Source organism: Protopterus annectens, chromosome 17.part0 (assembly GCF_019279795.1).
Source record: "Protopterus annectens isolate FY-2018-M chromosome 17.part0, PAN1.0, whole genome shotgun sequence".
NCBI lineage: Eukaryota > Metazoa > Chordata > Ceratodontiformes > Protopteridae > Protopterus > Protopterus annectens.
The window spans coordinates 300,583,836-300,599,823 of record NC_056751.1 but is presented as its reverse complement, the minus strand read 5'-3'; the positions used below and the strand labels follow the sequence as shown (position 1 = coordinate 300,599,823).

The 15,988-nt window shown below is 38.4% G+C and overlaps 1 protein-coding gene across 1 annotated transcript in view; it reads right to left on the bottom strand.

Annotated features, from left to right (window-relative positions):
• LOC122791430 (doublecortin domain-containing protein 1-like) overlaps positions 1-15,515 on the bottom strand; it is a 526,863-nt gene extending 511,348 nt beyond the window's left edge. Inside the window, exon 1 of the mRNA XM_044059172.1 lies at positions 15,400-15,515. Coding sequence (XP_043915107.1) covers positions 15,400-15,515 — 116 coding nt within the window. The remainder of the gene's footprint in view (positions 1-15,399) is intronic.
• Positions 15,516-15,988: the final 473 nt, after the last annotated feature.

Below are 15,988 nucleotides of genomic sequence, written 5' to 3'. Positions count from 1 at the left end.
CTCAGTCCTAGGACCCCTCCTGTTCGGCATATACTTCTCAGAGGTACAGGCAAGCACAGGAGGACTATGGCTGACCAAGTTCACAGACGACTGCAAACAAGGGGCTATAACTGACTCTCTGGCTGACACAGACATCCTCCGAAAGGGTCTCACTGAGACAGATACCTGGTGTCAAAACCATGGTCTCAAGCTAAATGCCAAAAAGTGCATAGTCATCCTCTTTGGAAAAAACAAAGTACCCACAAACTACCACATAGGTGGTAACCCCCTAAATATGGAAGACGTAATAAGGGATCTGAAGACCCAAGTAGATAGTAACCTCTCCTTTGATAATCACATTGCCAAAGTGGTTAGAAAATCCTTCTATGTGGCCCACCTAATCACAAAAGGGTTTGCATCCAGATTGAACAAGGTCATTGGGCCTTTCGACACATCACTCATCAGACCCATCATAGAGTACAATGCCCCATTTGGGATGTACCTTACAAGACACCTGCAACAACTGGAAAGACCATAGAAGTACCTCACTGAGAGGATCACTGGCCTCAAGCAGATGCCCTATGCAGGTCGACTGAAGATGCCTACTCAGAGGTGATCTCTGCCTGACATACAAGGCCATGTCCAACCCAGAATTGATGGACATGCTCCACCTAAAGAAAACCATATCCCCTCGAGCCACATGCTCCAGGGATCTAAACCTCACCACAGCAATAAATAGGATGTGCTGGAGGGATAGATTCCTGTCCCAGAGACTTCCCATGCTCTGGAACAAGATTTCAATCTACATTAGGCAGAGCTCCTCGTTAACCCTCTTCAAGAGAAACCTTAACGAGTGGATGGGAAACAGAAAATTTACCCCAGGGATCACTTCAATTGCTCTGCTGGACAGAGGCACAGGGGCCTAATCTAAGAGGGCGGCGAAAGCCAACACATTTTGGCTAGATTTATAAAAGCCTTCAGGCAGATAGCCTAGTACCTACCTATGAACCTATGAACCTACATTGTTAGCATACATATGTTGTTGTATCATTACAATGCACACAGATAGAAGTCATACAAGAAAATAAAGAAGATATGAGAGAAGGAAAATCAGGTGAATCAGGAGAAGTCAAAAAGCAGCCAGAAATGGAATCCTACATCAGTAAAGAGTAAGATGAGGAATAGAGGAAGTAGAAATATGAGCACATGACAAAGGGTACTTACGGAAAGGCTGTCAGCAGGCACAAAGAAATACTCTCTCTGAGTATGTAGCACCTCAATATAATATAGAACGAGACCAGAAAGAAAGTGTGTAAAGCAGTTACTAACTGTGGGTAACACTAACTTTATTCCCAGATACACACTGGAACTTAGCTCTGTGGTATTGCTTATGGTTATGCTTGGACGAAGTTAAGTAAAAATATTTGTATGACTTTTAGAAAATTATGTAAATTACTCAGCAGCTTGAGCTGAACTCACTGATCAACATGTGATCTAAAGACATGAAATTGTGGGGTACAGTGTTCTGCATTTTCTCTAATAAGTCTCTGCAAGTCTGCAATGGAATCTGGCTTTTGTCAGTCCATAGAAGCAAAACCTAAACCGATATCTGCTGTCACGGGTGTTTTAACTGTAATCTGAGAATCTTTAGGTATTTATCGATTGATGTGTAAGATTATATTAACATTTGCTTCATGACAGAAGGAGACAATAAGTCGAGCTAGCCTTAAGACAGCTTCTTGAGGGCATTATTCATTCTGTTCCTTCTTAAATCTATTCTTTGTATCACTCATTAGAACACGTGATTATGATTTAGTCATCGTACACTTTTTCTCTTATATCTTTTCTACTGAAATCAGTATGCAAGATTGTTGTGGGCCAAATGGTATCTTAAAATCATGGCCTCAGTAAAATAAGTAATTTGTTTCGGCTTTTCCAGTTAGGAGTTGCCATAGTAGAACTCCAGTCTGCTAATGAATGGCAGTGGATTTTTACGGTGCCGATATACCAGCCCGACGCTCAACCTTCAAGGAAGGAACACCCATTCACGCACGCACCTACCTGCATGTCTTTAAACATCACTCGACCGCGGGGAGGACGTGCATTTTTATTTAATTATTATGCCTTACAGTGCTATCTTAAATCACTGAAGAGGACCATCTGGCCTAGAAGATTCATCAGTAGTAATTCTAAACTAAAGTATATAACCACTCTACCATTTGCACCTCAAACATTTTAAGGTCAAGACAGTTTAGCCTCAGACAAAAATTTAGTTCCATAATTATATGAAGGAAAACACTACATATAACTATTAAGTAAGCACATTTCAAACCTGTTCTCTAGAAAAGGGGTGGAATTAGACACCTGTTACAATGCAGACACATACTAATATCCTTTCAGAAATGTTTAAAATGATTAGATGATTGTTTTATTATTGCAATGCATTCTTCTGTGGTTTTGCCATAATCGTTTCATGATTTGGAATCATTTTCCCTTTTTTTCAGCAATTTTTCATTCTGTAATGCTCTGCCTTCATGGAATTCTCTGTGGAATGTTCTCTGACCTTTGATGTTATGTAAGGGATTCCACTAAAGCTTTCAATTCAACGTATGAGACCAGTTCTGAGGACTGGGGTTGGTTTACTAGTGATAATAGAGGTGTTCAGATCATTCATTTCACTTCTGATGTTGGAGTTCTAAATTTTTGCAAGAATGACCCTTATTTGAGTCCAGCAAGAAGTTCAGATGACAGTGATTTTAATGTTAATGAGGCTGTGTTTCTTCCTTCAAACCATACTGAAAGCCATTTGGGAAATCTTGATTAGTATGGTTCTGCTAAAATATAATACATTTGTTTTGCTGACGATTACTAAATGAAATATATATTTTTAAAAATGGTGAGTGCATTTCTTTCATTTTCCAGTCACACTATTATTACTGTTGATTCACAGTGCTAGATTGCTGCTTTTGATAATGTTTTGAGTGTCATCAGTATAAATATGGATAAAGTATTTTTAATTGGTATATATCAGGGAAGCTAATGAAGAGACATATGAGGGAACAGTTTTAATGGCACATCAGGCTGTGATTTGTATGCTGTCTATTGTCATGCAAAGTTGATTAATTAGTTGAATCTAGCTAATCTGGAAATGTGACACTCTAGCTCATTGAAAAAGGGGAGATGGGAGGAGTAACTTGGCCAGGAAATGAAACTCCCAAAACTGCTCTTTGTAAAAAGTCTTTTTATCTCAATAATTTGTTGACACTTTTGCAAGCTTGTTTCAGAGAATATGTAATATATCAGTAGGAACATTTGTAAAACTCAAGTAATGACACATTATCTGCAAACTCTCAAACTTGCAGTTTTTCCAGGTGTTCTATTCTAAGTGAATGGAAGTACAGTCTGACAGCAAATGGTAGGGCTACTTATTCTCACAATCTGTGATCTGATAGTACATTATAGGACACATTTAGCTTTCCAACGGAATCAGGATGTCTGCCCCCATGAGGGCAGACGATGGTAAAAAAATCAAATAAAATTATGAATGAGTTCTTATTTTGCTGCAGGCAGCTTTCAGAGGTGCAGTAATTCATGGCAAGCTAAAAATATATGTTTTTTTCATCATTAGCCCATGGTGGTCTTTTAAATACTGTTGTGCAACACAAACAATAGTTTGATGATATATTAGCTGACCATGAATTAACCCAGCAAGTACAGGAACCAGGAAAACCTAATCTTAAATCTAGCAATCACTCCTAGACCTGGTAATTACCAACAAATCCAACCTCACTCATAAACTGTAGAGATAATGCCTCATTATCTTCTCTGTGGTATATTTAAATCTTCAAAGTATCCTTCAGCTAGTCATCTTTAAAACAAAAATCCATACAGAACATTATCAAACTAAATAAAAATCTTAGTACACTAAATTGGAATTCAATATTAAATCATCCAAACCCAGATACAGCTACATATCTCCTTACAAATATAATCTTCAATGCTCAAACAACATTCTTTCTCATTGCAGCACAACTCTTCACATCCAAAACTTAAATCCCCTCTTAAATTAAGACATAAAACCTGCTATACTTAAAAAGTACCAAAGACCAGGAATATTTAACAATATTTAATTAACCTCTATAATTTAGCCAAAAATCCATTCAACATCTTAAATCTAACTACTCAAGATAGGAGCAATCCTTCCTTTTGAGCAGACAAAAGGCTTTATAGAACCACATAAACACCCTAGTAGACCATAAAACTAAAAACTGTACGTCATCCATCTCTTCCCAAACAAAGAATGGAACAGTTTTATGTAATAATCTATTAATCGGTTCAATGCAAACTACACCCATGGTTTATTCACCTCTGCAGACAAAATTTAATACAGCTCCCAGTTAATCTATACAACATTCCACTCCATAAAACCATGTTCCTCAATGCATGGAAGAAAGTCATTACAAGCCCAATACCTAAAATCTCCAAGTCTAACATCTGTTCTAATAATAACCATCTCCATTCTCCTACAACTAAGAAAAATATTTTAAAAAATTGGCTTACATACAGCTCTAAGTCTATATAAAATATGTAAAGCTCCCTCATCATCAGCACTGGTTTTGATGAAAGATAACTATGAATAATTGGTTTTAATCAAAGCTAGCTATGAATAATAATCATCAGAGAAGCTGTGTCTTACGCTCTGTTACACACACATGCAGAAGTGCATGTATGCGTACGCGCACACACACACACACACACACACACACACACACACACACACACACACACACACACACACACACACACAAACACAGACTTGCACACATAGTTGCTCTTTGGCAATGGAGTGAAATGTGATGCATTATTTAAATTCTTCTTTACGTAATGTGAACTATTTTTTTCTGATGCAAATATAGCCTAAACTGCAGAACAGGTATGTAGTGCAGTTTATAAGGGAACAAAGGCTTTTTCCTGAAAGTAAGTTTATAAGGGAACAAAGGCTTTTTCCTGAAAGTATTTGGAGCATGACAGAGAATGGGATGATGATAATGCTGGGAGTAGATCATGAGTATAGATTTTGGTGTTCATATGGGAGTCATGTATGAAATATGCAATCAGTCTTAAAGTTTGGCATATGTGAATGTAAACCCAATTAGGTATACTTTGCAATACTGTGGACAGCCGAGAGGTATGCAGAGCACAACTAACATCACTGTTTTGGCTTAGGCACCTGAAAATAATACATAAATAATTATTTCTGCAGAAGCACAATGCACCAGTCATGACATTTTTAAAAATGAACTCCAAAAAGCATGAGGCTACCGGCAGTACAACACACACATACAACCAAGTTTACCATTGCACGAGCCTAATGGTGACTCCTTGAAAAGTTTTGCTGTGTAAATAGTAAAACACCCAGTGTAATACTGATTAGGTCAAAAAATAAACGTGGTCACATTCACAATCACATTGTTTTTTCCTGTCATGGTTGAAACCCAGGATGAGACATGCTTCAATATTTCCAGCTTTACTCTAGCACTGTTATTTAACAGGATGGGGGGGGGTCACAAAAATAAGTTGAAGAATACAAGGAGAAGCATTGTCTTGACTGTTTCATCTGGCAAATAGATAATCCTAGTAAGGAAAACACATAACAGTCACCACTATGGTAGGAAATACTACTATTGCAGTCCATGCAAAGCCAAACAAAACCAGACCAATTAAATAAGTGTGACAAATAACTTTTTAAGTTAAGATCTCTGAAGCCTGTGAATTTCTATGACTTCAGTAAATCCTGTTTGCCAAAGCAGTCTTCATTTTACAAATGACCACAAAATAGCAAATATTTGTTTGTCTAGTTAGTTAGCTAGTCAGTTAGTTGACATTGCTAATCTAATGGGATTTGTGCACTAGTCCACAGACCCTTTTAAGGTACAGCCTGAGCCCAAATGGCAAAGTACAGAATAAAAAGATAGTATATAACATTAACATTGTAAACATTATTTAAAAACAGAAGAAATTATAGTAATGATCAAAGTGGTCAAATATTTGCTGTATGAGTAGATTTTAATAGACTAAGCCAAACCTATGCCAGTCAAAATCTTTTCATTTTTTTTTTATTTTTATTTTTTGCCAAGGCAACCTACATACTAACTTAATTTGTCCCGATCCCCTTCAATAAACACGCATCACACCAAATGACATTTGGCGACCTTTATTAAATTTCATAACATAGCTTTGTTCAACCAATTCATTAATTACAACTATTCATAATATAATTGATTCTAAACACAGCATAATATCCTTGTAATGTTAATCAGGGCAGCGTACTACTCACCCTGCCCACAGTAAGCAGCGTCCATACCTCTGCTTGCTTACTTTACTTATGAAGCACCATCCTTGTAATGTTAATCAGGGCAACGTGCCTACTCACCCTGTCCAACAAGCAGGGTCCATACCTCTGCTCACTTACTTTACTTATGAAGCAGCATCCCATCTCACTTCATACACCATTCATTGAATCACCTTCCACCAAATAAGCAGCATCCTTACCTCCGCTTGCTTATTTATTCAGCAAGCTTCCTTCAAATACTCATTTTCTTTTCCCCTGATCCTTGAAATGAACATCCAGACACCAGAGGGGGGAAGAGAAGAGGGCAAGCCTATCCCTCTTCTCTGTCTATCCCACTGATAAATAACTGTAATCCCCCCAAACCACCAATGAAAAGAGGGAGGGTGGGTAGCAAGTTCACGCCGAAATGTGATTGCTTAACTCAGCTACACTAGACTAAACCCTTTAAGCCCCTCCCCATCCTTACCTCATTTCCTCTCAAACTTCCCTGCCTCCACTTAATCCTTTCACCTTACCAACCCACTTAACTCCTCCTAATATCCACCTAACCACCCCCCCACCCCCATGAAGATGTCCCGGGACAACTTAGTTTGCTGCCAAACTTCATTTGTCCTGATCCCCTTCAATAAACACACATTACACCAAATGACATTTGAGGACCTTTATTAAATTTCATAACATAGCTTTGTTCACCCAATTCATTAATTACAACTATTCATAATATAATTGATTCTAAACACACAGCATAATATCCTTGTAATGTTAATCAGGACAGCGCCCTACTCATTCTGACCCAGTAAGCAGCATCCATACCTCTGCTTGCTTACTTTACTTATGAAGCACCATCCTTGTAATGTTAATCAGGGCAGCGTACCTACTAACCCTGTCCAGCATGCAGGGTCCATACCTCTGCTCACTTACTTTACTTATGAAGCAGCGTCCCATCTCACTTCATACACCATTCATTGAATTATCTTCCACCAAATAAGCAGCATCCTTACCTCCGCTTGCTTATCTATTCAGCAAGCTTCTTCCAAATACTCATTTTCCTTTCCCCAGATCCTTGAAATGAACATCCAGACACCAGAGGGGGGAACAGAAGAGTGAAAGCCTGTCCCTCTTCTCTGCCAACCAGCCTGACCAGGCTGTTCCCCCTCCCTTCTACCCAAAATTGTACAAACCACCAATTCCCATAAAGGGAAGGGTTAAGCCAAACATCATTTGGTGTACCCATCATCTGTAAATCACCTTAGAATCCTGTCATAAACCCACCTCACCATACCATCACTGAAACACACCCTAATGAAACTCAATAAAGTAGGATTACCATGACCCCACTGTACCACCGGAACATCCACCCCAAAAGAATACATACCCTTTTACCACTTCCTTCAAAGCTGAAATCATGGCTCAACCTGAATGGATTTACAACCTATAACCACAAACTATAACCCCTTGAACTCAAATTGACACCCAGTCAAAACAACTAGTATCACGTCTCACACCCAGGACCCTGTCAACTGTAGCCTATCACTTTAGTCCACCAACCACCCTGTTCTGGATGTGCAACAACTCAATTACCGTAGGGAATAGTATAACTCCAAACCTTTAATGTCCTAACCTTAGATGGCAGAAATCCAGCACCCCTTGACCTAGTTCCTGAAAACTCCCTATGCTCAGCAATGAAATACTCTACGTGCCCAGCCATAAACACCCCCAATTCCCTCATTACCAAACCATTCTTAACTCCTGTTTGTCCCTAGCCTTCCCCCTCAAAAGCTCTCTTCCTTATGTTACCTATACCAGTAGTAGGCAATTAAGACCTATCCTACAGCTGCCTTATCCTGCAACCAGGCTTCCTTAAACTTTTTAACTCCCCTGTAACCACTCTCCCAGTTTCTAAAACTACCCCAACACAGCCATCTACCTAACATGCTTCCTAAAACCCTTCTACAAAATTCACCCAAACCCCAAGTAAAATGATCCTTGTGCTATTCTGTAAAACCTTAACCTGGTATGTAACATTAACACTACCTACTCAAGGCACAAATTTGTCACCCCAAGATACCACCCATTAGGAAAAGACTCCAGCATCCTGTCAAATACCTCAATGGCCCTTCCCCCACATATGGTTCAAACAACTGGATGAGTGAATACGACCACCCAAGGTTCCAAGAAAGCAAGAATTGAACTTCACTGGCTTATAGGAGCTGTAGGGCTATAGCCTACTAAGTTCCTGTGCTCCTATGAACGTCGTGACTCTACTCATCCCAAGGGATCCCCACACCCCCATAAACTGTCCCCTACAGTTTTCCCATTGACCCGCTTACCTACCTCTTCCTTACTTCCCCCTATACCAATGCAATAATCAGCTCCCACTAATTAAACACAGAGTTCTAACATGCCTTACTAAGGTGATTACTCAGACCCTCCTTATGCCCCATTCAAGTGGCAAGAACATCCATCATATCAAAACATCACCTTTCAAATCCCCTTTTCAAGCCACTGCATGATGCCTTCTGCACTCCAGCAATCTGCAAGGAAAAGAAAAAAAAAGATAAATTCTATGTGCACACATGCCATAATTACTTAACATGGAGGCACTGACCAGGAACCCTGCCACCCCATCAAGCCCTTACCTATGGCGAATGGCCATGCTCCCTTTTACTATTGAATGCAAATGCCCAAAAGCAGGAACAACTTTCAATGTTAATCTAATATACTAAATGGTTAACAGAACAAATTGTACAACCCATTAACCCTGATATCACAACTCAAATGCCTGTCCTTCTCTGACTAGCAGTGTAAAATCCTCTACCAAAACTCAACAACTTTGAAATCCACTTACTTCCGTCAGTAACCGTTGCTCATTTGTGCTCCCCATGTGTAACCTCCTCGCTCGCTACTGCTTCCATCATCTGTGAATTCACTGTATCGCTATAACTGGTACTCAGCACACCACCATCTACAAAGAAAAGTTCAAAATGAAACCCTCTAACAGTAATGAGAAGACTCCATCTTATATCCACCTATTCCAAATTACAGCCACAGCATTCCAAGCCCCATCTGCAAGAAAGAAAAAACAAGTAAAACATTCAAAATACATAACACACATTCCAAGACATCTTCAAGGACAACCTATCCTGCCAACCCAGGAAGGAATGTACCACCACCACTCCCATCTATGACAAAGCAGCCATACCTGATGCTATGCTTCCAATGACCCTATCAAATACCCAAGATAAATTTAACTACCAGTCGAGTATGTTAAAAGTAAGCCCCACAAATGAAGGGACCTATCAATATCCACAACCCGGGTAACCTTGTGATTCCAGACACATCCATTAGTGCCCTGTATAAGCCAAGCTAACATATTGTAAAACCATCTGCCTAGCTCTTAACCTTCCATCTCCAAATGAGGCACACTAATCAACATAATGTTGAACAAATGGACACAATGCAGCAAACCTAATAACAGCTGACTAGCAGCTTACCAAATACAGTCAGGTATTATTTTAAATAGTCCTCTTGCAAACTTAAAAGGTTGATAAAACAGGTTGTGGCATCATGGATATTCAGAATAGTCTGATGTCCACAACTCAAATGCCTGTCATTATTTCTGACTACAGTCTTAAAACTTTACCATAACTTGTCAGAAGACATCCTTTTAAGGAAATCATTTTTATTTGTATTTGATGTTTGTTTAGGTCATAATACAATTTAAAAGTGCTGAATACCCCAAATGAAATTCTTAAACTTAATTATAACATTCTTTGAGAAGTGCAAGTGTGGTATCCATTGTGTGAATCAAATGTAAGGAGCCTATTGCACCTGCACTGTGCATAACATTACTCCTGACACCCTAAGCCCACAAAAGGAAAGCTGCAGTGGCTCCTCTACCATGCACAACCACCACAGACACCCAGAAGCCAAAAACAACCCAACTCAAAACAGACTCCAACTGCAGCCAACAGCCAAAGAGAAACCAAAAGGTTCCACAGGGAATCCATCTCCAGTTGTATAGCCCCAGTGTGCAACCTCCTGGCCAGGACCACCCACAGAACCTACAAATACATTTTTACATCTACACTCACTATTAGTTGCAGACTCTTTACACCAATATGTATGTGCTATACTTCAATCTGCACAAATCAGAACCACAGAAGACAAACCTGTGGCTCCTCTTTTCCTGTCAACTTTTATGTATTATGCATTTGGCTAATGAAGGTTACCATTCAGTGTAAACAACTTGCAGCTCATGAAATCATTATCTCTTTTTTTTTGCATTTATCTGCAGCAATACCTTACTGCAAGCACATTTTAAATCATATTCCCTGCATACAGTTCCATAAATTACACAAAATATGTAATGATAACCTATTTTTCATACATCTTATAAATACTGTTGAACAATAGGTTCTAACCTCCAATCCTGCCTTCCTAAATCCTCAAAAGAAAGGTGCAAAGCAAAATGTCAAGAAACCATGCATGCACCTATCAAGAAGTCAAGAATGGACATGCACAGCCAACACTACCGTTTAATAACACACGCTCCCACTAGTACTCCTATATAAAGTCCTACAAAGAAGACAGTTCTCCAGTGTGATCACCACTCATGTTGTTGGACTTCAGTTTCAACTTCAACCTTATTATAAAACTTGACTCCTAAGAAGGTGAAGCAAATCATTTAAGAAATAAAGGAAGTTTGTCAGGAAGAAAGAAACCACAACCTATAGCTGCACCAGCCCCCACAAATTCCACCATGACTGAGAAACCCACACAACTGCAAGACACAATGAAAATGTCACCCACGTTCGTCAGCCAACCCAAGTCTCAAGCACTCACACTCGAATCTGACCCCTTCTGCACTCCCCCATCCACCGCACAAACTGAGGGCCTAAATCCAAGAACCAGCCCAAGGAATCCACAATGCGCCCCAAATGGGCCTGGCAAAATCATTGCAGCACACACTGTCCACCACAGATATTTGGCTTCCCATTGCTTGGCTGAACCAGAACTAAATGGCTGTTTTTAAAATGTCAACAACAAAACAAAAAATAAATAATTTATATTAATGGGAAAACACTTTACGGATATAAACACTAACACTCTTTTTATGAAGAAATGATTTTATATTTCAGTTATGCTAAAAAAAGAAAAACTACTATTATTTAATTTCATAACCATGTCTAATGTCACCACAAGAAATTAAAATGGCAAGATTTTTTATCTGAATGGCACAAGCATGTATCACATGCAACTGGAAAGCTAATCATCATTTGAGCAGGATGCCAGCAGTACTCTGCTCCCTACAGCTGTTACCGCTACACCATGCATGTGCAATGAGCGGCGAAGACGTGGACTACCTACTAGCCCGCGAAAAATGTCTCACCAGAAGGCCAGTCCATCGTTCATCCCACAACTACGCTCCACATATCCCCTTTGCTCTAGCTCTTTCCAACAACATTTTTTTTTTAACAAACAGCAAGTGAAGGCAAATGCATGCCATGACATCGACAAATGGGAACAGCCAACAATGGGGGGGCTGCACATACCATGCCACAACAAGAGCAAGTGAAGGCAAATCCATGCCATGACAACGACAAATGCGAACAGCCAGCAATGGGGGGGGGGGCACATACCACACCACAACAAGAGCAAGTGAAAGCAAATCCATGCCATGACAGCAACAAATGGGAACAGCCAACAATGGGGGGCACATACCACACCACAACAACCCACGAGTGGAACAAATACCCGTTTGCCTGAAATGCCTCTAAATAAAATACCAGGGTTAATTAGCCGGTCTATCTAGGACTGCCTTTCGACCACAGTGAATCAGACAGACTCCACCAAGTTTCTCCCTCCTCTCATCTTACATGAAGAGAGGCAGCAAAAGCAAGACTGACAAACAAAGAACCTTCCAAAATAAGACGCCACTGAAAGGGGGAGTTGAATGAATCAGTCAAGAGCCTGGATCCAAGATGCTTGAAGATACACTTCCAGATGCAAACAACCCACAACTCCAGAAGAAATGTAAACAAATTACAAAGCAGGAGTTCCCCACGGCTGTGGAAAGCAGCTATATGCAATTGTGAGTACACAATGAAATTTCCTTCACTGCCCTCCTAAATGTCTTAAATCAGCAGTTCATGTTTATAAAATGACTAAGACAGCATGTTCAGCCCATTTTGCTGACAGAACATAAATAACAAATGACCTATCCTCATCCTAAACAGATATACATAATCTGACAGAAAACCTTAATCCCATGAAAATTGGTGAAAATCTGTACAATTGAGAGATATATCTCAATCATTAACCTTAACTAGAGGGGGAGAGGGGGATTAATATAGACCACCAGTAAACTGCCCTCCAATGCACTACTAATCCAAGGCCTACCTGTCCAATGAATTACCTATAGGTCGTCATGGACATAAACTTGCAGTGTAGCAAGTTCACGCCAAAACGTGATTGCTTAACTCAGCTACACTAGACTAATCCCCTTAAACCCTCCCCATCCTTATCTCATTTCCTCCCAACCATCCCTGCCTCTACTTAACCCTTTCACCTCCCCAACCCACATAACTCCTCCTAATATCCACCTAACCCCCCCCCCATGCATAGCCAGCCTTAGGCATAGGCCAACTAGGCAGCTGCCTAGGGTGCCGCTCTAGCAGGGGTACTTTTCCAATATTTATTTGGTGTGGGTAGACCAGAATGGGGGTACCAGGTGGTGTGGTGGGGGGTGCCATGGAGCCATTTTGTCTAGGGCGCCAGTTGACCTAAGGTCGTTCCTGCCTCCATGAAGATGTCCTGGGACAACTTAGTTTGTTGCCAAACTTCATTTACTACTTGACTATTTTTACACCAGTATGTTAATTACATAGATTGCTGGATGTCTGGGCAAATAGTTGCCATTTTAGAAGTCATATATTTTACCTACTTTTCATGATTTGCAACTTGCATGGATCATTCTAAGTTAGTCCAGGAAAGTGAAGAAAGAGGGGAGTTTTTTTTTTCCTGGGCATTTTGACATTCTATTCCAAAGGGAGAAGCTTAGCTAGTAGGTGTTCTTTGCTTGTTGTATCTTCTCTCTTTTTAGCAGTTACGGGAATATACTTTTACTGACAATAAAGTTAAGCATGTCCTTTTATCAATATTCTGGTGTAAGACAAAACCATTAAAATCCTGAAAATGTAAGCTTTGGCAACCAAGCATTTAAGATTACAATTTTCAACTGGTTACCTGATTAGAGTATAGCTAAGAATAAGTGATTTTGCTCAAAATACTCATTGTCCATTTTTCATAAACATTTTAAACAGGAAATAAACATAACTTTGGTTTTTATTGTTTCAAGATTTTGTAATTTTTCCAGTAATCCAAAAGCTTTATAACTAAATACCATCACTGAAGATGCCTTACTGTGGAATTTATCTAAAATACACATAAAAGCATTTCTCTTCAGTTGTTACTTCAGCAATTGAGGGTGTATGTTGCATAAAGCTAAATCAAAAAGTTTCTGTCTTTTTTTAAATTCCTAATTGCTTTTTACTTATTTTAATTGAGGTTTACTAAGGATTGGAAGATTCCTCTTTTTTCCTAGCGCTGTGACTGATTTTACTTTTATCAAGTATCACTTAAAACATCAGTTCTTCATAAAAGGTTTGTGTAATGCACTGATAAATGTGGAATAATATAAATGGCTTCTTTCTTGAAAATCTTCTGAAAATTACTATGAATGCATTTCAAGGACAGATTCATGACAATGTATGAAAGAAACTTTCTTAGTTTCTTTGACATAATTTTTGTTTTAGTTTTATAATATATACATTTGTATACTGTAACACAACACAAGCGACAATATAAAAAATCCAAAACATCAAAAGCCTGGCACCTGAAAGCTGAACACAATAACTCCTCTGCTCGAACAGGTAAAAAAGATTTAATGTTGAATGCAAAACAAGAACAAAACGAATGATAAATCCACCAAAAGCTCCAAGTTAAGTGCTTTCATCTGGCAAAGCAGACTTCATCAGAACAACTTATAGGTGGTTCTGATTCATTTAAATACATATTTTTTGGCACCAAATGTTATTTAAAAACATAGCTCTTCATATTTAAAAAGACAGTGCTTGTTATACATTTAAAAACATAGCTCATATATATATTGCATACAATGCTGATAAATGCACACCAAATCGTTGATACATACCAATGTAATCAATATATACTACAATGATATTAATAAAAATAACATTAATAAAAAACATTAATAAAAAACATTGATTAAAAAAAAACAATAAATAATAAATGCTTATTCATGTCTGAATATTTAAATTTATGCCATAATCAAAAATGGTTTAAAACTGATGTGATCGTTAATTCCAGGTGGTCTAGTGGCATCTGTTAACATCTGCCATCTACTTTCCTTCATAGCTAATTGGGCCTTAATATTTCCTCCAAAAGAAGCTATATCGACATGGTCAATGATAGCAAATTTAAAATGGTGAGTATCACCACTTTTAAGTATATGTCGATATAAAGCATTATTTTTATCATTGACCCTAATACTATATAAATGATCGTATATACGATGCTTAAACTGCCTCTCCGTTTTTCCTATGTAAAATGCAGAGCATGTCATACATGTTGCTAAATAAACCACAAATTTGGTGTTACAATTACCTACCCTACACTTTATATATGTCTTATTAAAGTTGTCCAATTTGCATCCTTCAACTTCGTTAACTGTGTGACATTGGTTACATGCTCTGCATTTTCTAGTTCCTGTTGTTTTCCTTTTCTTATCATATGTGTTAGTCATAGATTCCAATATTCTCTTAATATTCGGCCCAGTTTTATATATAAAACTCGGATATACACCCAATGTTCTAGTTATTTCTTCATCCACAGTTATCAAATTCCAATGTCCCTTAATAATATTTTTGATATATTGTACCACCGGAGAATACATCAACACACAAACTCTATTACTATGATCTAAATTGGTATTCATAACTTTATTAAAAGTATTACACATTGAATTTCCAAGTAAGGGTACATACTTTTTACCCCATTTATTGCTTAAGTAATTTACTGCATCATTCAATAGGGAACCAGGATACCCCCTATCTGTAAACATTGACTTAATAAAGTCTAATTCTTTGTACACATTTTCCATGGTCGATGACATTCGGGCTGCCCTAATGCACTGCCCTTTAAAAACATTTTTAAATATGTATTGCGGATGATTACTACTAAATTCCAAATAATCATTGGAAAAGGTCTCTTTTCTATGAATACATGATACAAACCCACCACCACTATGACTGATGTACGTATCTAAATATGCTATTCCACTATCACTGATATTGTATGTAAATTTTAGAAAGTCAGTTGTATGATTGATGTAATTAATAAAAGAATTTATCTTATCTGAGGGGCCTTTCCATAACAAAAATAAATCATCTAAAAATCTCGTGTAATAGACAATATATTGAAAATATTCACATTTGAACAAAGATTTGGTTTCCCATTCGAGCATAACTAGGTTAGCAAATATGGGAGCACAAGATGCTCCCATAGCTACTCCCCTAGTTTGTCTGAAAAATTCATTTTCAAAATGAATAGTTATGGTCCAACACAAGTCCCATC